The 26,131-nt window shown below is 35.5% G+C and overlaps 1 protein-coding gene across 1 annotated transcript; it reads left to right on the plus strand.

The window, feature by feature from the left end:
* Window positions 1-25,001, plus strand: LOC131055861 (uncharacterized). The gene is made up of 2 exons (XM_057990177.1): window positions 1-164; window positions 24,551-25,001. The coding sequence occupies exons 1-2, from the start codon at window positions 1-3 to the stop codon at window positions 24,999-25,001; spliced, it is 615 nt and encodes a 204-aa protein (XP_057846160.1).
* The last annotated feature ends 1,130 nt before the right edge of the window (window positions 25,002-26,131 follow it).

Below are 26,131 nucleotides of genomic sequence, written 5' to 3' on the forward strand. Positions count from 1 at the left end.
ATGTCATTGGCAGAGGGGGGATTGGTGGGGTTTAACAATAGTAACAAAGATATTCTCCAACAAGAGCTTGAGGAAAGAACTGAAAATTATCTCTGCAAAGGTTACAACATTGCAGAAGATCTTGTTATTCCTTTCCTTCCAAATGCACTAGCCCAAATGCGGTGGTATGAGCCTCCATAGCTGTCGAATCAGGGGATTAGAAGTTGGACCCCCTCCCATTCCTGCAATAGGTGGGTCAAATCCTCATTTGAACCTCTGATAAACCATCTCCCAAAGGGTTCTACCAAAAGTACAATGCAGAAGTAAATGAGGAACATTTTCTTCATCCAACTTGCACATGACACATCTGTTAGGAAATTGGAAGCCTCTTTTGGAGAGACTGTCTTAGGTGAGGATTTTGTTATGAAGGGTAGTCCACCAAAAAGAAGTTGATTTTAGGGATGAGGTGGGGGTTCCAAACTTGCTTCCACTAATCAGGGGCATTGTTATCCCTAAGAAGGTTGTGATAAGTCGTTTTAACTAAAAAGTCCCCCCTCAAGTTCCATCTCCATATGAATTTATCCTCTCGAGGGAAAAGGGGTATCCTGACTTTACCAAGAATGTTCCGCAACTCCTGGTCAAAGGGGAGAAGGTGGGGCTAGTTGTGACAACAAGCCGAAACATCCTGCTAAGTGTTTGCAAAGAGATCATTGTTAACCTGATGACCAAAGAAAGCAATAGCATAGCGCTGAAGTCTCCTGAGAGAAGGGAAAGAAGATAGAGGTTTATCTCCCAACCAACAGTCCTCCCAGAAGCGGATGTTTCTTGTTGTTGTTTCGTATTAGTGGTATATTAATTATAATTTAGCCTTGATTTATCCATTAAAAAGGAATAAAAACAATCTAGCAAAAAAATTATATCATTCTAGGAACATATTACATGGTTGCCTACTCTCTTAAATCCTCGTTCACTGATGTTGAATCATCCTACCTCAAAGCTTGACCAATGGAAGATAAATTGTTATCTAGCAAGATCCTAAACAATACCATTTTCCTAGATAACATAAAAATAGAGGTGAATAAGTGTAAAAATACAAATTGAAGTTCAAATTCATGGCAGTAGGTTTAATTTCACATGCAAATTTTATTTCTTCATGCATAGAGATCACTTATCTATTCATAAAAGTTTACTAGATAGTTATAGAATTAGATTTTTAATTTAACAAAAGATTTTTTTAAATCCTTAATTTTTAGTACCATAATGAATTATTTCTTGACATTTACTAGAGTAATTTTTTTATTAAATTTAAAGGTAAATTGTTTTTTATTATGTTATGCAATTCTCACTTTATTTACAAAATTTACTATAATGTCTATTATCAACTCTATCACTTATATGTATATGTATATGTATATGTGGGCATATAAATATGCATATATATGTATGTATATGTATATACACATATACATGTGCATGTGCATGTATATATATTTATATAATTTTTAAATTAATCATATATTATATAAAATGTTAATTATAAATTTGCTATATTATCCATTTTCAACTTCATCGCTTAACGTATGTGTATAGACTTATATGTTTATATATGTATGTGTATATATGTGTGTGTATATGTATGTATGTACATGTATGCATGCATGTATGTATGTATGTATGTATGTATGTATGTATGGATGTATGTATGTATGTATGTATGTATGTATGTATGTATGTACATGTATGCATATATGTATGTATATATGCATGTATGTACATATGCATATATTATAAGTTTTTGAATTGATGTAAATATAATAAGATGATATTTTCCTTTACAATGATCTATATTTAAATTTTAATATCATTCACATATAATTAGAATTAATGATTGTTTAAAAAAACAAAAGTCTACTTTTAAATTTATCAAGTTGTTACAACATTCAATGTTTTTTAAGCATGCGACCCATTTCCTCCCATCCGATAAATGATTAAATGAAGTCATATCTATTAACTTGTCTAAATATTTAGAAAATGGAAATGGATGATTGAGAACCACATAAATCAAAGATAACATGGATCATGTGATTAGTGAATATAGTTCATTTCTATTTCAAGGGAAGGTGGTGAAGAGTGGATACTTAGTAAATGCGGCAAATATTTTTGTTATGCAACTAATAAATATATATGTTTGATTAAGTTTAATAATTATTAAATATTGGGGTTCATTTCGTAGTGTGATGGTTAATTTGTGGCATTGTTGATGTTGTCTTCAAGGTCCAAATCTCCACTGAGTCATTGTGATTGCAAGTTTGTGTCTTCATTGATCCAATGTGTTCATAGATTAGAATTGTAGCGTTGATGTTGATGGAATTCATGCCTAGTGACTTAGCAGGCATTCATACCTGTGGTCCATAACCTCGCTAGGTTGGTGTGCTCACAAGCCCCTGTGCCCCTATTGGGCTATTATGCTCATGGGTTTGGACGGTTTTGTGCATTCATGTCAAAGATGAGGTCCCTCAATTTTGGCCTCACTTGGCATGGGCTAAAATAAAAATCTTGTATTCACTGATCAAAAAAATAAGTATTAATTATTTTTAAATAAGGTTATTAGAATAATATTTTCAATTTTGTATAATGATTCAATCATGAGTAGCATATTGTAGTTTTGTATATTGAATTTTTTTTATTAAATGATTCAAGATACAAATTTTAATATTATTAAATAAAATATGATAATTTTGATACAAATATGTAAAATTATAGTAATTTATTATAATTTAAATTATTAAGTGAAATAATTACAACAAAATATTAATTCTTTAACGTTATTTTCAACATTAATCAATATTAAAAATCTATATAAAATTAATATCAATACAATTTAAGATTTAAATATTAAAACTTATTCTCATTTTTTCCAAATGATTAAATATTGTAATAATTCATTAATATCACAATATGATTATTTTCAAAAAATAAAATCTTTAAATTAAATAATAACACTAATATTTTCTAATATATAAGACAAAAACAACCAAAATTAAAACATTAATTTAAGCAATACTAAAATTTAAACTTGAATAATATATTGTGGCAAGATCTAGTCCTCATTTCCAAGATAAGTTGGTAATCTAAAATGAAAAATTAAATGCTTAGAACTTGAGGCCAAAGAAAATCATCACCAAATAAAATTAAATGTATGCAAGTCAGTAAACGACAAGGCTTAATTTTCTTGAATTTAGTGTCGCGCATGAATAATTCCTTCTAGAAGGAATTGTTACGTGTACTAGCTATGAATGGTGAGACCAAAAAGATTGATAATATCTTTAAAGTGAGACCAAAAAGATTGATAATATCTTTAAAGTATATATATATATATATAGCTAAAGTATAGAATAATGTATAGTTACCTCACTTTTCTAAAGTTATGGGGTAAAGCTTTAGAGGGATGAAAATGTAATTCTTTTATTTTTTTAATTTTACTTTACTTATTTTAGTAAGTATAGATATTTTAATGTATTGTTTTGGTGTATGATATTAGTTTTTAATTAATGGTAAAAAGTTGGTTTTTAAAGAATTTTTTTATATAAAGTTATTGAAAATTAATAATTGATAAACAATATAGTTATAATAAAGATATCAAAAATTAATTGTAAATAATTAAACAACTTCATAGTTAAATCTAATAAGTTGCATGTTCTTAATTTGAATGTGAAACAAAGAAATGTGTTTTAAAAAACTGTTCTTCCTCTTTTGAACCACCATTCATGAAAATTCATCATCTAAATTCCAAAGTCATGAGAGTGGGGAGGAGAAATTCTCTTTGAGGTCCCAACTAGGAAAAATGTGAAAGGACGAGAGCACCCAATTGGGAAAACCAAATGTCGAGTGGAAATCCTAACACCAAATAGAGGAGGCACACCAATATCACTCGTTGAAATAGGAGAAGTCACAATAAGAGCTTCAAGTAACATAGGTAGAGGAGGAACCAGCACCCCATCAATAGCAAGAGGCTCAAGAGCCTCTAAATAGAACCAACCTTGATCACATCCATCGTACAATGTTCATGAAGAGCATTCTTCTACAAAGAGGAAGATCTCGTGACCTTAAGGCATTGGTAATCAAACTCCAAATGACCCATGGCAAAGCAATGCCACGATGGAATGAGATACCTTTGTATACCAAGAATGATCCTCCACTTGCAAGATAACATCCACTGAGAGGGGCTCGGACAAGTCTAGCTCTCTTTTTCATCTCGATGATGGATCACGAAGTGTGATCCAAAACGTTGATGAAAAAATTATTTACACAATTTAATCCAGAAAGATCTACATTAAGTCGAGTTCCACCAAAATTTCAGTGTAGGTGGTGTGAGAGAACATTATAGTTGCATGATCCACATTCACAAAACAATCCATGTAGGTCCCAATACCAATATACCAAGATTCACATTAGAAGTAAAGAAGAAGATTTGGGAGAAAATCGAGATTTAGTGAGAGGATTAAAAGATAAAAACCAATGTTTTAGCAAGAGAGCATGCTAGCCCCATAACTAAGATCATTCTTCAAGAACATAATTCCAATCACCGACTAAGTCTTGATGAAACAACAAAGAAACCCATATCATAATAATATAATTTTATTTTTCCTTTTATAATAGCTCATTACTAGTCATAAATCCATCGATTTAGACTATAGAACTAAGACAAAATTTTGTCAAATTTGTAATTCAAAGACTTCTCTAAGAAAATATCTTCATTTTCAATAACTTTCCTCTTCTAATACCACAACAAGAGGATACAAGGCACATGAAAACACTAACATTCCAAACTTAGGGAGATGTGAGGAAGTAGCATGACCATTAAGCACAAGAGATCCAACACATTGTAGAGGAGAAAGAACCCCACAATGCATTGTATGAATATAATAATTTATATCAGCCAAGGTATGAACATCATTTGCCACATTTAAAACAATAGGAGTAGGATTTGCCACATAAGAAGGTTCGTCTCCAAAAGTAAGGGAAACACAGAGACAAGAGGGTGGCATACGGTGGCCAAAAGCTTTGAAATAAATATACTTCTAACCTTCGAGCATTGGTCTATTTTCTATAGAGATTTATTGCGAGTGCTAAATTTCAAAACAAAACATGAAGAATGCATCCAAAACAAACCGGTATTCTAAATTTTGCATGTACACATTTGATTGAGCAAAGAAACGAGGCAAAATAATGAAAGGAATAAAAAATATCTAACCAAACACAAACCCTTTGATGGTTTGGATATGCTCAATATGTGATAGAGAAAGAGTTGAAATGCCCAGCTCCTCTTTAGAGATTTTTTCTAAATTTGGACAACATGCACCTACAATGATTGGTGGACTTCCACATGTGGAAAATAAACTTGGAGAGGGGGGTTTTATAGATTTTTGGCCAATAATATGGATGTCTAAGATACATTAGCTTGTAGCTAATGATGAATGGCCAAGAGTAATGAAACTGGATAGATGAGATTGATGCAAATGATAAATGGAAAGGATTTTCAGAGTTAATTTTGAAGTTTTGTGATGAGGTTGATGAGTAAATATTTTAAGATAAAATTGAATGTGTATAATCGCATTGATCTAATTAGTTAAATAAATATAATTTATTTAATTAATAGTGGAAGGAGATAATCACTTAAATAATTTGATTAGTTAATTGGTGAATAGAGAATTAGCCTGAGTAATTATCTAGATATATTTTACTTGATTAATTGATGATGGGTTAGTGTGAGATCAATGATGTGGTGATGGTGACGAAATGAAAGTAATATAGAAATATGGGAGTGAATTTTAAAGGTCTACATTTTTCCCTTCGACATAACATTGTGACTAAGATGAGTGACGTCATTTTAAAATATAAATATAGGCACTTGACGAAGTGAAACCAGTGGAAAAATGCCTCGTGAGTTTTTGGAAGAAGTAGAGTTAGAAAGTGGATTAACGATGTCTCCTCGAGAGATTTGGCTAGTTTATAAGATTTAGGTGGTCTCTCAAAAGGAGAACTAGGGCCTAAGCGATGAAAATGAAGGGAAGAGATAAAAATGGGTGAGGAAAAGTGAATAAATAAGGGGAAGGGATAAAAATGTCGTTTTCACCCTTTCCAATAGGGAGAGAGATCTTTGGCCTATAAAATAAGTTGAGAGTGAAAATGGAGTGCATTGTGTGATGGTGACGAAATGAAAGTAATATAGAAATATGGGAGTGAATTTTAAAGGTCTACATTTTTCCCTTCGACATAACATTGTGACTAAGATGAGTGACGTCATTTTAAAATATAAATATAGGCACTTGACGAAGTGAAACCAGTGGAAAAATGCCTCGTGAGTTTTTGGAAGAAGTAGAGTTAGAAAGTGGGTTAACGATGTCTCCTCGAGAGATTTGGCTAGTTTATAAGATTTAGGTGGTCTCTCAAAAGGAGAACCAGGGCCTAAGCGATGAAAATGAAGGGAAGAGATAAAAATGGGTGAGGAAAAGTGAATGAATAAGGGGAAGGGATAAAAATGGCGTTTTCACTCTTTCCAATAGGGAGAGAGATCTTTGGCCTATAAAATAAGTTGAGAGTGAAAATGGAGTGCATTGTGTGATGTATCATTTATGCTCATATGGTAAGATGATGTATGTGCTTGTTATGGATGCAAGTTGGATGGAAAATTTATGTTGAGTGGATGAGAGGTAACAGGGAAGATCTACATGTATAGAAAGGTATAAATATAATGGTACCAAGGAGAATTGGAACCATTTATCTCACACGTCATTTCTATATCTAGGATGTCATAAGTTGATAGCATTAGTTGCTCAACCAAAAACTACCATTCCTAAACATTGGAGGCATTGTAAGGAGAAACTAAATTGTTGTCATTGTGTCATTTACTTTATTATTTAGATGGGGAACCTTCTCAAACTTAATGTGTGTAAAATAGTTCTTAAAGTTAGCAACCATTCTTTTGTATAAGATGATTTGATCATTTTTTGTTTGGTACTCATCATAACCTATTTGATAATTATCTAGGAATAATAGAAGACTAATAGATCTGTTAGAATTCTATTTCATTGCAATCTTGATACCTAAGATGAGTGTTTCATATTCAAAAATGTTATATGTGCAAGTGAAACCAATTTTGAATATTTGGGAGGTGAGGTCTCATTATGTTGTAGGGAACAAAATTCTTGCCTGCAAGCCATGACTAATGAAGGACCCATCAAAATAGAGTTTCCATGTAGGGGATTCCTTAACAGATAGAATATACTTATCTATAAAATAAATGGTCAATGGTTATGTATCCATCAATGGTGCTTCAATTAACTGATTTGCCTCTATATCCTTTTGCTTATTTTTTAATTAACATACTCGATATCAAATTCACTAAGCATCATAACTTGGTTAGCCATTATTTCTATTAGAGATTATTTTGATAGAAAGATACTTAAGAGTCATATATTTTTGTAATGAGATTAGTTTAATGATTGAGCATTTAGTGCCTTAATTTTGAGGTGCAAAGACAAATGTGCCCTTCCATTAGTGTATAATTAACCTTATATATTACCAGAGTCATCCTTATACAGTAAATAGCTCTTTCTCATCTCTTTTTATCATGCTATATTATAAGGGCTCCAAAGGAAACCTATGTAGTTGAAATGTAGAGTGGCAAAGGTCTATTAAGTACAAGTGCCATGAGAATGGGTGGATTGTCAAGAATCGCATAGTGGTTTAAGGAAAGATATTTCTTAAGTTGTTCAAAATCTTGTTAGCATGCTTCATCCCAAAGATATTCCATATTATTATTTAAAAGGCATGAGAATGGTTGGCATTTGTCTACAATTTATGAGATGAATCACCTTATAGATCAAAGCTTGCCCTACCAACTACAAATATGTGTAACATTTCAAGGAGGAGAAATTATTGTGATTGTTTTTACTTTGACAAGATCTACTTCCTTAAAAAAATTTGAGATGATCAAGCTCTAAAATTCCCTAATATTACCCCAAACACGCACTTTTTAGGATTAAGTTAAACCTTTTATTCTCTTAGCCTTTAAAAATGTGGTACAAGATTATCATGTGTTTTTCTTTACTTTTGGCTTGTTTAACAAATAATCTACATAATATTTAATAATATTATGAATTGTTGGCGGCAATATTGTACATGAAAATAAAACTAGTTAATTAAGTTGTAATTGTCTTGGTTAGTTGGCAACCGCGGGGCGGTAGTTGCGGTGCGATGGTTGGCGCTCGCACCCCCTCGGTATCTTTATATACTTTCAAATGTAACTTGTGATGGGGGAACACTTATGAATGGAATAACATCTGATATATTGCATCTGATATCTATGGCATTATTATTCTGCATTACATGCTTTATCTGTGTGCTTTAAGTTATTCACCCTACCTTAACTATCATAAGGTAATATTGACTTTAAATATTACATTTGGCGTTGTTGCCTAGACGTACTCGGGAATGGAAAACGCGGATGGCACACGGACACGATGGGCCTACCCATCGGTGAGATTAACCCAGAGGCCGACGACGTGCAAACGAAACAATCGTAGTGGGACGCAAAGCGTGATGGCTAGAGGCGAAGGGGAAATCGAACCTTGTAATAATCGTGGCACAATGTTGAGATAAATTGTGGCCGAAAGGAAAAATAATAAAAGTTTTTTTGTGTACATGGCATGTGCTTGCTATGTATGGAAGTGATTTATGCCCAATGTATTAAATAAAGATAGAAATAAAAAAGTAGAAACGGATGAGTGGGAGGCCGCGCAGAGGGCCTTGATTGTGGAGTAGCAAGAAGAATGTAGACGGAGGCTTAGGCAACTTGCCGAAGGATGACCTGCCGAAGGGTGGCCCGAGGGGAACCAAGGAGGTGTCACAGAGGGTGCAGAAGCCAACGGAAATTTCTACACATCGCCAGAACACCGTAGGGTGCAGAGCCACGAAGAGTTTCTAGAGGAAACAAGGTTAAGGAGAGATCTAGTCGAAGAGACCTGGGATCAGTTCAAAAACTTATCCCTTACACCACAAAGTGAGGATCACCAAAGGGAGCCAGGAGTGGGTGCAAGTGACAACGAAGGGGAGGATAACCGTACGATAGGTGCCACACTCGGCAGGCAAAACACCGTACCTCCAGTCACCCACGCAGGACACACCACCGGCACCGGAGGGACTGGACGGAGCGTCGCAGGGGCACAGACATAGCCACATCCATAGCCACCTCAGGAAGATGACCCCCATTGATGGGGAGTAAACAGAAACTGTCAAAGTTCAATGGCGATGGGAAGGAAGATCCCGTCCGCCATTGTCGAACGTGCAAAACCATATGGTCAGCGAACTGTGTTACCGACCAAAATGAATGGGTAACATAGTTACCAACAACTTTAAGGGGAGTGGTCATAGACTGGTACTCAGACATGGATAAGGCCAAAGTCAGCACATGGATCGACCCGAAGAAGGAGTTTGGGATAGAGTTCTGCCTCCTGAGAGATGACAACGAAATAGTCGCTGAGATCTATGGAACGAAGCAGAACAAGAACGAGACTGTCCGAGCCTATAGTCGGCGGCTGAAGGAACTATTGGGAAAAATGGAGAGTCAACCAGCAAATGGGTTGAAAAAGCAATGGTTCATGGAAGGACTAAAGCATTCCCTCCGAAAGAAGATGAAAATCATTCCACCTACATCGTACGAAGACGCATACAATAAAGCGATGGATCTCGAGAGCGAGACCAAGACATCGAAGAAAAAGAAGAAGAAGGATAGCTCTTCCGAGGAGGATGACTCGTCACAGGAAAGCAGCAGCGACAGCGAGGCTGGCAAATGGGTGCAAGCGCTCCAGAAAGACATGGAGCGAATGAGGAGGGAATTCAAAACAATGAGAAGCACCAGTCGAACTGAAGGGGACATATGGTGCACTAAGTGCAAAGAGGAGGGGCACACAAAGGGTACTTGCCCGAAGAAGGCATTCTACGAGATTTGCCAAGTGATGGGACACTCCACCAAGGAGTGCCCATAAAACATGAAAACCCAGAATACGCAAATGAACCAGGTGTTGTTCACGGAGCAGGCCACAACGTCCGCACCAATGGGTACGGGCCAACAAGCGAACAACAATGCAACCTCGGGAGGCTACCGAGATAACCAGTGGGGAGGACGAAACAACAATAACAACATAAGGAGCCGGATCCAATACGACTCCAAAGGTCGACCGATGGTACAATGCAGAGTGTGCAGCCAGTGGGGGCACTTTGCTTGAGACTGCCCGAAGGGAGAGGCCACACAATATTTGTGCAAATGGTGCAGACCGGGAGACCACGAAGACGCCACCTGGACGAGGAAACCAAAGAAGAGGAAGTGTTGGCTGTAACCCGCACCCAAGCCAGACACGCAATGTGCCCAGACCCAGAGATGGAGAAGCGAAGGGCACAGGAAGCATAGGAAGAAATTGAGAAAGAGATACGAGAAAGGGCAAAGGCGAAGGGTACGGTGAGTACTTCCAGCCGATCGGAGGCGAAGGATGCTATATTAAATAAAATTTTAAAATTAAAAGTGGAGGTGCCTGTGAAGGTACATGACCTCCTCCAGACAATGCCTTAATTACGAACAACGTTGCTGAATAATCTCTCCCAACCACGCACCAATACCAACCACCGCACAAATGTTCCTGGGGGTCTGCAATAGACCCCATGCTGGTGACAGTTAACACTGGAAGGAACCCGACCATTGTGGAGATGGGTATCCTTGGCACCATTCTAACCGATTCCATCGTCGATGGTGGATCAAGAGTGAATGTTCTTCCAAAAGAAACCTGGCGGAAGCTGGGGAGGCCGACGCTGTGGCCATCTACATTCAATCTACTCGGAGCAGATCAGCATGGAATCAAACCCATCGGGACACTGATGGGCCAACAAGTTACCATCGGGACACAACCCTTCATACTGGACTTCGTGGTAATCCCACTAAAGAAAAAAGGGTATGATGCGATCTTAGGGAGAGGGTGGCTAGTGGCAGCCAAGGCCACCCACAACTGGAAGAAGAACACTCTGTCTACGGAGAATGGAGGAAGGAATTTTATCATAGACCTCGGGACACAGTTAGTCAGTGAGGAACTAGCATCATCTTCAAAATCGGAGGGTGAAGGAGAAGGCAACCTAAGGAACAAACGACGAGGCTGCAGGGAGCCCAACGACGAAGGGATTCTCAAACTAGGAGAGTGCTTCGAGGATGAGATAGGGTCATTGAACGGGCTCTTCCATTGGCAGATGGAGGATTATGAAATGTTCTAGAGCTATAGGCTCGAAGTAGAGGAACCAGAGCAAGTAACAAAGGAGGTGTACCTACCAGAATACATAGAATATTGGAAGTGAGACGCCCCAAACCTCGGTGACGTAGATAATCCAAAGATCAATTGTGTCGGCAACGATTGGAACCCTGTGTGGAAGGCCGCAGCTTTCAAAATATTTAATATTCTTCTTCTTCTTATGTATGGGAAGGAGACCGTGGTCCTTGTAGAATTTGTGGTTCCAGGTCTTCGGATGGCCATTGAAAATAGACTTGCCACCAACGGGTCCAAATTGAAACCCTACCACAAGAAGCGCGCAGGGAACCCGAGAGGCCGGAAGGACACCCGAGAGTTCGGAGGGGAAACCGATAGGAGGGAAGGGGACTCGAGAGGTCGGGCAGGCGACTTGAGAGGCACGAGACCAACGCGGGAGATTCTTGGGCGAGGAAAACTGAGAAGGATGAAGGGTGATCCCAGAGACAGGGGACCCGAGTCGAAGACTCTCTAGACAACTAAATTAGGAAATTGGAAAAAAAAAAAATTACAGTCGTACGAGTCCATACGACAGTTGACCATACGGCTTGAAATTTTTTTTTTTTTAAAATAAATAAAAATAAAAAAGAGAAGAAAGCCACGGTGGAACCACCATACGGTAGCACCACCATGCGGTGGCAACACCGACAGTGGGACCACCGGCGGTGGAACCACCGTGCAGTGGCAACACCGACGGTGGCACCACTGATGGTGGAACCATCGTACGGTAGCACCACCGTGCGGTGGCAACACCAACGGTGGGACCACCGTGCGATGGAAACCATTGTTGCTGCAAGGAATAAAGGAGTAGAGCGTGGAGACATAAACGCAACACTGCACAAACAAACACAGTGGTACGGTGGAGGGGTGTTGACCATACGGGGAGGTTGTATGGTCGGGGTGCCATCGGGGACATTACAGAGGAAAAAATTTAAAAAAAAAAAAAACGACAACGACGATGACGACGATGACCAGATTGAAAAATCATTTGATGACTTCTGGAGCCAGGACGCTGAAAATATTAGAGTGGAGAAGAAGGGTATTTGCATCTTAAAATATCAAATAAATGATGTGCGCCATGGACTTTCGTATGGTTCTAAGGGTTGTAAATTGGTGTTGGCAGCGAAGACGCTGCCCCTCGACCCCACCCTGTACTGCGATACGGAGCGCACTTGGGGCGCTGCCCCTCGACCCCACTGGGGCGCTGCCCCAGACCCCGCTGGGGGCACTGCCCCCAGACCCCAGTTTATTTTTGAGCTACAATACACTTGTTGGAGTTGGGCGAAGGGCATTAGAGATGTTACAAGAAGTGTTGTGGTTGTCCGTACTGTGAGAAAGAAGCCTGCAGCTAAGCATTGGTGGGGAAGCCATAAGTCATAGAGGGAGACGGATTTGGAGGTTGGGAACAAACAGAGTTTGAGGGAAGGCATTGCAAGTCCGCACAGTTGTATGACACCAGGGAGTTATTCAGTTCATTTATTAGCCTTTGGGGAGTATGATGGAGGATTTGAGGTGTCTCCTAGCCTTTGTGCCAGCAGGTTGTGGCCACCTCCAGGCAGGAATGGTTCGCTTTGAGGAATTTGGAGTATGTCTCGGCTGGACGTGAGGTTGCCTTGGTGGATGCATAGAGGGCTCGGGAGGAGCTGACCACCAGGTTGGAGGTAGGAGTAGCGTGAGACATAGCTCAGTGCACCCAGGAGTTGGATGCCGAGAGGGCAGCGCGGGTGGCTATCAAGGACAAATTGGCTAGGGAGACAGTATCATTTGAGTAGCAGTTGGTGGAGGCTGAGACTGAAAAGCGTGTTTTGCAAACAAGTTTTGGTTAGGCACAGGAGGACTGTGATGTCGAAGGAAGCAATAATGGTGACATCTGCACTTGAGCATAGGATGGTAGCAGAAAAGGGTTTTCAGGCGAGGACGCAGCAGGTGTATAAGTTCTGGGCTCGACTGGTGTCAGCAGTTCTGTTTAATGTCATCTCTATTTTGTATTAAGTCGTTCGGAGATGACTTCTTTTCTTTTGGGGGGGATGATGTTGGCGGCAATATTGTACATGAAAATAAAACTAGTTAATTAAGTTGTAATTGTCTTGGTTAGTTGGCAACCATGGGGTGGTAGTTGCAGTGCTACGGTTGGCGCTCGCACCCCCTCGGTATCTTTATATACTTCTGAATGTAACTTGTGACGGGGGAACACTTATGAATGGAATAACATCTGATATATTGCATCTGATATATGTGGCATTATTATTCTGCATTACGTGCTTTATCTATGTGCTTTAAGTTATTCACCCGAGAGGGCAAACATGAATCATATCATGAAATGTTACTATCATTTCTCATTGGAAGGCTGCCCCCAAAAAAATTTACAAAAAAGGCATAACATGATAAAATAATGTTCCCTAATAAGTTATGAAAGTTGTTTTATTTTGGCATTCATGTATAATTTGGTTTTGATTGTAGCTATAAAAACCATCCATGAGTGATAACATTTCACATCCAAATTGGTGAGATCAAATACCATTTCAAAGTTAGTTAAGCCCAAAAAATATTCCTTTGATAAACCTTGCTATGATCACATAAGTTTGTGCATACACAATTACTTTTGGGTTTCTTCCTCAAAAGGATAATATTCAATATATAATTTTAATAGTCAATTCATTGAATGAAGCAAACCTCTAAAGATTATGCAACTCTTCTTTAACAAGGAGGGGTATTTTGGGATGCATTTTTATCAACATTTTCTTTACTAGCGCGACATCAAGATGCACCACATGATGATAAATCAATAGTTAATAAGTTTATTCCAATTCCAATTATATTATCATATGACCAAATATATATATATATATAGACTCCTTGAGTGTAGTGGCAACACTTTATTTTTCCTTTGGCCTCAAAGTTGTTGCAATGTGGGTAATCTTCTAATTTCACCCCATTCTAAGGTTGAGTTCCATGGATTCTTGAACCAATAATGTGGATTTATATTATAATTGTAGAGGTGTGAGAGGAAGGTTGAGTTCCTCATCCATTGACGCCTCATAAAGGTTTTCATTAGTAAACACATCTTTATATTATTGGCTTTTGTCTAATAGTTCCTTAGAGAGATTTTCATTAGTGAGTTTATTTATTTATTACTATTTTTTATGACTAAGGAATTCTTCCTTCTCTCCAAAATACTTTTCATATCAAGCTTAATTCCTAGCCTTTTTTTATGATCCAAAGCCTTTTTATGATCTCCTAATGGAATGTGGCTTCAAAGTTTCATGAATCCTACAATACCTTCATTATTATGAAATGTATTTGAGGATATTGTGTCTTGTTAGTCCTAATTGATAAGGTTTGGATACTTAAGCTCAAGGTCAATGGTAAGAAATAAAGTTTCATAAAAAGGTTAGTACTAGCTATATTTTTGCAAGAGAACATTGGTTTAATGTTCACGGTGCAAAATAAAGCATTCCCAATTCAATCTTCAAGTAATAATTGGCATTATTAGATTACACACCAAGGGCATATATCTCAACCCCTAAGTTGTAGTATTGTTTTGTACATATATGGGGTCAAATATTATTTGTCCATAAAGTTTGGGACCCTTTCATTTATGTTTCATGTTCTTGCACATTCAAAGAGATGTATGATATTATTCTTGAAATTGAATAAACATTTTTCATCATTGTAGAGCCAAGAGCTATTCAAACTTTCAATCTCTTCATCGACAAGGAAACCATGTTGCATGAAGGTAATTAACCCATATTGTAGTGTTATTTTTGTTCTTCTTAGCCTCATATCAAGTCATCCATGAGAACATGGAGAAGGACATGTGGCTTGCCTATATGAAATTTATCTTGTATCTCATATTATTTGCAACCTTTATCAATAATCTTGATGTTGGTCAGTGGAAGGGGGTTGGTGGATGTGGATAGAAGATTACTATGATCTAGGTAATATAATGAGCCAAGAAATCTATGCAAAGAAACATACCTAATGACACGTGCTTAATAATTACAAGCATCTTTCTAGAATCTTCAAAAAAATCTCATGGGTTTGGTCATCCAACTTCACTAGAGGACGAAACCAGCCCATTATAAGACAAAATAACAACTTCCCAATTCTAAAAAAGATAACCAACTTCTTATACATCATCATAGATATTCTATTTTAAAAACATCTTACAATCTTAATGATGCTTCTTACGCACCTTACACCACCACAAATAGTTATAGATTCCATTCCACTTCATGTTAAGTGTCCAATGATGTCTTATAACACTTCATCTCACATTTTCACGTTACACACATATTCCAAGACACTACATAATAATATTTAATTATAAAAACCACTAACCTCAAGTGGACGTCCAAGTTGGACCTCTCCATGATCCTTAGAGATACATACACAATTAATTGACTATTAAATAAAATGAATTTAAAAGTTGAAAGTCTTAGGATTATAAATATCACTAGTTCTAACACTTGCATGCATTATCAAAACCATCCTATCATAATATTTATATTGCATAAGCATTTAAATCATAATCCATATTTGAGAGCGTTATCCTTGATCTTTTATCATGTTGTTGAGTCATATTCCTTGCATGGTTTGACATGGGTGAAGTTATTGTCCTTGCAATGCAAAACATGAAACACGAGAATATTTTTTATGTGGGAACAAACTAAGAACATCGAGGAATACTTAAAAATGATATTCTTAAAATTAGTAGAGATTAGATATATAAGCACAAACAAGATCTATGCATCAAATCAAGCCCACACTTGTGGGATTGAGTCCACAATCATAGAAGCGATAGACAAATCATTCACTGGGCCAAAGTATTTATTTAAGCATCACTGATATTTCCACATTATTGATGAATCAATATCCAACATCTATCATAATTGTCTAGCTAAATACTTTCATCATTTTATTATTTCTTAAATATTTATTTATTTTAATATGTTTTATTTGTTTACATCAATACAAATTTTAATTTAAGGTATGTTTTGAATATTTAATGTTATTTTATTAATTTACTTTAGATTTATATAAAAGAGATTTTATTATATCTCTTAGATTAGAAAAGGATTGATATAATTTTCTTTTCATGTTTATAAACTATTTTGCTCCAACAATATTCAACAAATTTGTCATTGAAAAATCCTAATTTATTGTACACTTAGTTACATAATAAACCACAAATTTTTGGTATGCTTTTTTAATATTATAATGTGACCGTTTAGTTTTGTGCTTGTTTGAGGAGAGTGCCTTGATACATTCATATATTTGATAAATTGTGTATTTTTTTTTATAAAGTTGAGTCTCTTGTTGTTTGCCACTTATTTGTGAATTATACACATTCTTATACACCTATGTATTACTTTATTTATATGCATGCATAACACAATACATTTTTTCCTTGTTTGTACATTCATTAAATTTTTACATACACACATTTTCATGTACTTGTCACCCACCTTGATGTGTCCCCTTTTTATGTCTAGTGTCACTTTCATGGTCGTGAGATTGAACTCCTTGTCATGAACTTGTCCCTTTCAAATTTATATTTTGGTAGACTCTTGTTAAGGGGTAACTAAACACAAATTTGTGTGATTTATTTCTATGTTCTTGAATATAAAGGCATATGAAGCATTCATTTTAGACATTAAGGGGCATCATATACCATCCTCTCTGCTTTGAGCATCCCAATGCATATAATTTGTATTATGATGCTTTAATTGGTGTAATGAAAGGAATCTATATTTGCACAGTCATCCTAGAAGCATATGCATGAATAAAGAGTGTTGTCTTTGATTGTTTACTCTAAGTGTTATGAGAGTTAATTTACAAGAATGTGTCCCCTTGCACACTAAATAATCCTCTTGTGGTATTCTTAAATATTTTCAATCCCCATATATTAAAGAAGGCAAAATAAATAAAGTCAAATTAAGTGAAGCAAAAAGTGGATTTATGGTTATTTCTAGATCAAGTTTGCGAGTGAAAGACATCTTCGTAATTACAAACTTAACCTTGATCTTTGGACATAACCTTAGACAAATTAAATTAAATATTATGTTCTTGAGGCAAATCATAGAATATAATATTTTGTTTCTAATCCCAAAGCATTTCATATTTCAATGTTATATCTAGATTGCACTCATTCTTAAATTAAAAAGGTAAAGGTCATCATCCATGTTAAATTTTATTGTTTTAAACACATTAACCTAGAACCATCATAGAATCAATCTAAATTAATTTATGCTCAACATTAAAATCTTATTAGATTATCTTCTTTTTCATTTATACGTATGGTGTGATGGTTCAATAGTGACGTTGTGGTTCTTGATAACAAGATTCAAACCATGCTAGAATGTTACGATTGAACATTTTATTGAAGATGAGGTCCCTATTTGTAATTTCACGAATACATAACTTAAAGTAAAAAAATATTTAATCCGAAATCAAACCCCAAAAATCCTCTGTACTCTCTTGACTGCCCATCTGTTATGTAGTTTTTTCCTACATTGATTCAATAGAAAAAAAATCAAAAAAATTAATTTCCTTGTTTGCCCTTATCTTAATTTGGCATTTTTAATGCAAAAGATGACAATAAGGCAGGCATCAAACTCCCCTAACAATACGATTCTCTGTTTAATTTAATTTTTGTTGTGTTCGGAATATTCAAGCTTGGCCATGTGATTTTCCCCACGTAGTTGTCGGGAAGTTAATGCCCCCACTAGATGAGCCACGGCGTCCCACCAACATTATTTAACTAATTTCCTAAGCTTTGAACATTAATAATTAATCACCAACAATCACCCATCCAAATCCTGACACGTGGACCACTGTACTTAAATTACATAATGGCGTATGTCATCTCTTACATTGCCCTAAAGGATAAGAATGACATAGAAAAAGCATCTACCCACCCTACCACGGTTGTACTGACAAGGGAATCACAATCACCTTATTGGAGGGGCAACTAGGGTCCAAATTCAATGCATTTTTGGCTAATTATTATCCCCAACTCATTACACACAATCTAGCTGTAATTTCATGATTGGTAAAGAATTTTGTCCCTAGGTTAGTGAAACACAAGTGGGCTTCTTGTGCTCTGTCTAGTCACAGACAAATGCTACAAATCAAATCACCCTTTTTGCATGCATTATACTTAGTCTAAATGAGGGTCATCTAGATTACAATCCCCAAGAGATGCCAAAGAGATGGGCTTTGATGTGACTAGATAACTTTTAGTGCAATGTCCTTCCAATTCATTTCACTTTTGGTTATAATTGAGAACAGCTTGCTTTGCCTTTCATGCCTTTTCTTTCACTTGAATCCCCAATGTAGGAAAAAGGAATTTATTGCTTTTGTTTGGAAACTTAGATTGGAGGAGAAAGCCAGCCTCATTCTTTACTTACATACCCAACAGACTTTGGAGGATAGTAGGCGTACAATAGTGAATGAATGGGTGTGGGTCTGATGGAGGATAGTAGGCGTACAATAGTGAATGAATGGGTGTGGTTCGTGGTCCCATTTGGGGAATCATATACACACAATGGTGTCATTGGTTTTGGAGTTGTGTTGGGTTATGTGCTATGGTTGGTAAGAGGGGTTGACTACAAGGAAGATTGTGGTGGTTCGGTTTTTGAGCTGCCTCCTTCATTGTTGGAGCACCACACAAATTTTGGTCACATCCCTATCCCTATTTTAACTTCTAGGTACTTCATTTGTTATCTTATTTTCTAAGTATATCAATAATTTGATGGTTGAGGATGAAAACGAAATTACATATATGTCAGATATATAAGATGGTTGAGGATGAAAACGAAATTACATATATGTCAGATATATAAGATGGTTGAGGATGAAAATGAAATTACATATATGTTACAGACGAAATTACATATATGTCACAGATATGAGATTTATGATATTGTTTATGGATTCAATTATGTAGCATTTATTTTCATCTACGTTTTTTTATCACACTTCTTGATTTTCATAGTTCTCTCACCTTGCTGATGGATCAAGGAGTGTGATTCAAAACGTTGATGTTAATAAAGACTACATAGATGAATCTAGGAGCACAATACATTTTTTTATTACATTTATACTTTTTAAATGGTTTGGGTTAGTTTTAATTAGAGTCTTATTAAAATAATGGTTAGTTCAATAAATGGTATGATTTTGCATGATATTGTTTTATCTTTGATTTTATTATTGTTCGTCTTATGATATTGATCTTGATTTTTTATATTCTTTATTTGTCACCTTAATTGAGATCTAAGGGTGTACATTTGAGCTAGGTTTGCAGCCATGGAACCTCAAACTTTTAAAATTCAACCAAAAAAAAAAAAACCTTCCTACCTCTTTAGTAGTCATTTTGAGCCAAACTAGCACGTGTTTGTGTCGATTAGTGTATTATGTTGTTGTAGGTAAAAACATTCATTTGTGCATTTGAAATCATGCTAAAATCATCCAAGATAGTGTAAGAATTAGCATAAAACATTTATCATACAACAAGATGCAATTATATGGTCTAGTTGTATCTATATGGTTTGCCTATGTCTTGTTGTTTTTGAGCTTATTCTTTTTTCTATATGGTCCTTTTTTTGGATTGTTTATTTACTTTCTTTGTAATCCTTTTACTTTGATCAATGCCAACGAAAAAAAAAATAGAACAACATTATAAAAACATTACATCAACATACATGATCCTTGGTCTATTGCATGCTTTCGTGCAATCCTTGATCCTTACTACAAAGCAAATGAATCAATCTAACTAGGGGTCTAGATAAGGAGAATATAAACCCTATATTTTAGTAGATTTATCAAAGGTGTTTGTAAACATTATGAATCCTTACCAAAATCTAGTTATTTGAAGATTGAGGTGTGCAAATTCTAACAAATAGTTTAATGTTAGTTCATTCATACAAGTATAGGTTCAAATATGTGTGTTAGACCATTTTACGAGTAATGAAGATTGATTCAATAAGTGTGGATCTTAACTGAAAATTAAAACACATTCAATTTAAAAAAATATGATATGTCATTTGAGTAAGCCATAAAATTTGAGCATTTGTGGCAGATTAATTCTAGACATCTTCTACATCAATTTGCCACCTTCAAAATCTAGCTAAGTATCTCATTTAAATTTATATAATCAAAGCATTTATTATTTTAAAACCCAATTCAGTTTTTTAGCTTAATTGTTACTTAATTGCTATAGTTAGCTAATTAGCTTAGTTATTTTATGTTTGGATATTTATTTCCCTTACATATTTAGTAAATCTAGCTTTCTCATTTGACCTAGGGTTTAAGCCTTGTTTATCCTTCTTTTATTTAGAGTTTCACATTTTTTTTTAATTATATACCTTTCATTTCAAATTTGATTAAGTTTTAGATTCCTTTTTCTTGTGCCTCATTTTTTACACTTCTTTAGGCTTGTACTTTTCATTGTATGGTCTTTTTTTTTTCATTTTTTATGAAATCTCATAGCATTTCACATCATCTAACATTTGGGGCTCTAAGAGTTGTTTGCATGCCAAGATATCATCCATTAAGAAGAAATCTCAATATGGATCATGTAGCATACCAATCTATTGAAAATGGTGTATCTAATGATGTTCCCATAAATAGTATTATCATTCTCCTATTGTTGAGCATGAGATTGGAGGTTAAGATAAAAAAAAGTACATTTAAAACAATATCAGTTTACACATGAGCTTGCTAGCTTAACTAAAATGGATAGTCCAAGAAATTTGGTTCAATATGTATATGTGATTTATTACTTACTAATCCATTTGAACAATAAATCCTTCAAGGTCGTACAACCTAAGTTGGCCTAGTGGTGGAGAACTTGTGCTCTTGAAAGAGAGGTCATAAGTTCAAATCCCATAAGAGGTAGGGTATGTACACCTTATCGACTTCACCCCATTACTGATCAAAAAAAAAAAAAAATCTTTCAAAGCCTTGGTGCTAAGGCTCCCTTTCTAGTTCTTTGAATAATGCATCATCTTCATATTTTCCCTTTATTTTTCTACCTAAATATGGCACACCTACCTCCCATATTGAGCTTTCTATATTCATTATTTTTTCCTCTCATCTCACTACCATTTCATCTATATTTAATCATAACTCTACTAATGGAAAGACTAAGCATGACCTTAAACATTTCTTCTAGCATTTCTATCTCCAACATTCTTGTTACCTCTTCTTCTCATCCTTCAAGTGTTTTCCATACCTCTACTTTCACCATTCCTCATTTCATTTCTTATTCCATTCCTAGTTCCATATCTCATTCTATACTCTTATTTGTATATTATTCCACACCACATTCTACCTTGCCCACCATGACCATGTGTATGCCTTGTCACTCTCTTTCTTACCAACCTCTTTATGCAATTGCATTTATGTCTCTTCTTCCTATTACCACCATTCCTACCTCTATACTCCTTCAAAAGTTAATAGAGTGGGCCATAAATCCGGTGCCCAAGATAGATATAAATGGAGTGTTCTCATTGTAAATAAATTAGTTGTATACTTTTAAAAAAATCATATTATTTGAATAAAAGATATGAAAAAAAATTGGCATTCTAATGTGAAAGTGCTTGAAATAATGCCTATACCAAATTTAAAAATAGTAGAATAACAGATTAAAAGATTGCATGTAAATTTCAAATAAGTCAAATTAAAGACTAATAAAAAGTGATCTAAAGCAATAATTTATATGTTTCAAACTAAAAAATAAATTAAAATGATTATTTAATTTCTCTTAATTTTTTAATTTTTATGATAACTCTCCACTTTAAAACATTTCATTTTAGTAGTACCTTTGGAATCATATGAACTAATAAATATGTATAGTAAACTTTTTTTTTAATGAGTTTGCTACTTGAAACTATCATATTAATAATCTATTGTTTTCAAATGTGATGTAAGGATAAATTCACAAGGGTTCAATAAAAATTTAAAATAACTTGAACAAAATTTCTTAAATTTATTAAAAAATACATTAATAACAATTCTGGCTCAGGATTAATTTAATTGAGTAGGATCACGAGCTTATAGTTTGTAATAGTCTAAAGTAATGGCAAAACTCTTATCAATTTACTTTCTTTCATGTGGTATCACTAATGATTATGTCATCTCCTTGTTTTTTTGCAAATGACCAATTGAGACATCAACCTCCAAATTGACCATGAACTTGATTGAAATTGTAGAGATATCTTCTTTACAATAAAAACACGTATATAGCTGACACTGCATCTATTTAACATCACAAAAATTCTATCCAAATAAAAAAGATTCTAAAGTTTTCCTATAAGATCTCCAAAAGACTTCCACAACCCCCCTAACATTTCGTCTCCCACATCTAAATAGATTCCTAGTTCCATATCTCATTTTATACTCATATTTGTACATTATTCCACACCACATTCTACCTTGCCTACCATGACCATGTGTACGCCTTGTCACTCTCTTTCTTACCAACCTCTTTATACAATTACATTTATGTCTCTTCTTCCTATTACCACCATTCCTACCTCTACACTGCTTCAAAAGTTAAATAGAGTGGGGCATAAATCCGGTGCCCAAGATAGATATAAATGGAGTGTTCTCATTGTAAATAAATAAATAAATAAATAAATTATTTGTATACTTTTAAAAAAATCATATTATTGGAATAAAAGATATGAAAAAAATTTGGCATTCTAATGTGAAAGTGCTTGAAATAATGTCTATACCAAATTAAAAAATAACAGAATAACAGATTAAAAGATTGCATGTAAATTTCAAATAAGTCAAATTAAAGACTAATAAAAAGTGATCTAAAGCAATAATTTATATGTTTCAAACTAAAAAATAAATTAAAATGATTATTTAATTTCTCTTATTATTTTTCTTATGATAACTCTCCACTTTAAAACATTTCATTTTAGTAGTACCTTTGGAATCATAAGAACTAATAAATATGTATGGTAAATTTTTTTTTTTAATGAGTTTGCTACTTGAAACTATCATATTAATAATCTATTGTTTTCAAATGTGATGTAAGGATAAATTCACAAGGGTTCAATAAAAATTTAAAATAACTTGAACAAAAATTCTTAAATTTATTAAAAAATACATTAATAACAATTGTGGCTAAGGGTTAATTAAATTGAATAGGATCACAAGCTTATAGTTTGTAATAGTCTAAAGTATTGGCAAAACTCTTATCAATTTACTTTCTTTCATGTGGTATCACTAATGATTATGTCATCTCCTTGTTTTTTCGCAAATGATCAATTGAGACATCAACCTCCAAATTGACCATGAACTTGATTGAAATTGTAGAGATATCTTCTTCACAATAAAAACAAGTATATTTGAAATTGTAGAGATATCTTCTTCACAATAAAAACAAGTATATAGCCGACATTGCATCTATTTAACATCACAAAAATTCTATCCAAATAAAAAAGATTCTAAAGCTTTCCTATAAGATCTCCAAAAGACTTCCACAACCCCCCTAACATTCCGTCTCCCACTTGTCTAAATAGATACCTTCGTATCTAGGCTTTAATCATAAATTGACTAACACTACTATTCATTGCAATGCAACACTAATACAATTATAAAAAAAAGTTATATGCTTAAACTCGAAATGAGAAGAATTTTAGACATTATATTTATATAATCCATGTAGATAAATTAGAATTTTAATAATAAAAATTATAGGAAATTTAAATCAATATTTCATATCACACACTCTCGTCTACCATTAAAGTGAAAAAATATATATTAGTTCAAAAAAAATAAAAAAATAAAGAATAATGAACATAAAATAATAAAAATAAAAAATAAAAAATTTAAAATAAAAATGATTGTAAATGCCATAATTAATACTAAGATTGATTTAAAATTTGAATTATTTTTCTCTTTTAAAAATGATGATTTATTACTATATTGAAATGAACATTATCCATTAAGAAAGCCACAAAAGGAAAGACAAATAATTTGAATGCTAGGATGCTAAAATTTGATTGCTGGCGACTGGAAGCTGGAAGCTAAAAATCCTATCCTCCTGATGAGACGGATAAGAAGATCACTGGCGGCTGGAAGCTCCCCCCTGGCTTCGATCGCTTCAACAACAGCACCAAGAAAAAGAGACAGATGACTAGGTGGTCTTCCCCCAGAATTCACTGGTTTAAATTGAATTTTGATGGCTCTGCTCAATGTGACAGTCAGGTTGGTGGTGGAGTCATCAGGAATCATCTAGGGAACATGGTTGCAGCCTATGCTGGCAACCTCAGTGAAAGTTCGGTCTCTCAAGCTGAGGGAATGGCCCTCCTCTTGGGGCTGAAAATGGCTAACGACATAGGAATAAAGCATCTGGAAATCGAAGGAGACTTTCAAGTTATTATCGACTCTATCAAAGGGAATGCTTCAGCAGGATGGAGAGTGGAATCCATTCTGAGGGATATCAGGTGCTTGTTGGTCAAAATGGAGGACTTCACCATAGACCACATCTTCAGAGAAGGAAATAGAGTGGCAAATTTCATGGCGGTTGAAGGAAGGCCGCAGATGGGCTTACGATGCTGGAGGGACCCCAATCTACTGCCAATCACTGTTAAGGAAATCCTGGATAAGGAAAAAGCCTTGTGCCAGGAAAGGACTAACCCTTCCACCCAATGATGAAGGAAAATGTGTTAATTTTTTCAAATTGGCGCGAAGATCCCGCCAATTTCTACCACAAACGAACATGTAGCAGAGGTATGCAGAGTCATCACTACCACAGGGGATGAATTTATAAAGAAAGGACTGACATCGAGAATGATTACCATTCAATTATGACTCGGACGGTGCCAACTAGCAACGGCAAAGGCGGCGTTGGGGAGTTGTCAACTCACATTGGCCCGAGTAAAGGCTCGCATGCTCCAAGTAGATCTCCGGCTAGCGATATCTACCTTGCCCTCTGCCAGCCCCTTTCCATTTCTGTGCAGAATGTCGGCCCCTCAACCCAACCTCTGGCCATTAATGATTCAAGCCCCCGTTGCACGGAACTTGGCTCCTCCAGCAAGAAAACCAAGAATCACTCCCCGGAGGAGGTTAGAACCCCTAAAAAAGTTAAAATCCAAGAAATTGATTTGGACCTGGACATTATCGAAGACGCCAACACGCCCCGCCGCTATAGCAGATTGGCCTCTAAACCCTCCAATAAATCCCTAAGAGACCCCTCCTCCTCACACGACACAGGCAACTCCATTCCGACTGATAAAATCCCCTAGGCCCAGCACAAACATTCCCCCCTTTCTATGAGCTCAACCCATGTTTCTAAAAGCCCGACCGCCTTTATGAGTCCGGAGCCAGCTAATTTCCCTTCCCCGACCTTCAGGATTGAGAAAATGCTAGTTGTTGAAGAGGCCAGTAGTGTGAAGGAAGAAGATCCCAACCTGGCAGAGCTCGAGAAAAAGATAGAATCCCTCTCTAACAACCTGCAAGTGATTACCAGCAGACTGGAGGCGACGGAGTCCAAGATGCATGATGTGTCCAAATTTGCTCTGAATGTCATGAGATGCTCGGCTACTACTCTGTGCCTTTTGCAGGATAGTGCGGACAAAGGTAAAGGCAAGGAAGACGAGGACTTTAAAGGCCTGTTCAAGTTCCTCACTAAGGAATGGGCTAAGAAGTTGCTCCCTAAGAAGAGCCGAGGGAAAAAGAATTAATTTTTTGCATGTGGAGAAGTTTTTTGTCTATGCGGTGTAGTAGGCTAGATAGGTCTAGTTTTGGCTTATGTTTATATTTTAATGCTTATAGCCCTGCGT

The sequence above is a fragment of the Cryptomeria japonica genome, chromosome 11, assembly GCF_030272615.1.
Source record: "Cryptomeria japonica chromosome 11, Sugi_1.0, whole genome shotgun sequence".
Taxonomy (NCBI): domain Eukaryota; kingdom Viridiplantae; phylum Streptophyta; class Pinopsida; order Cupressales; family Cupressaceae; genus Cryptomeria; species Cryptomeria japonica.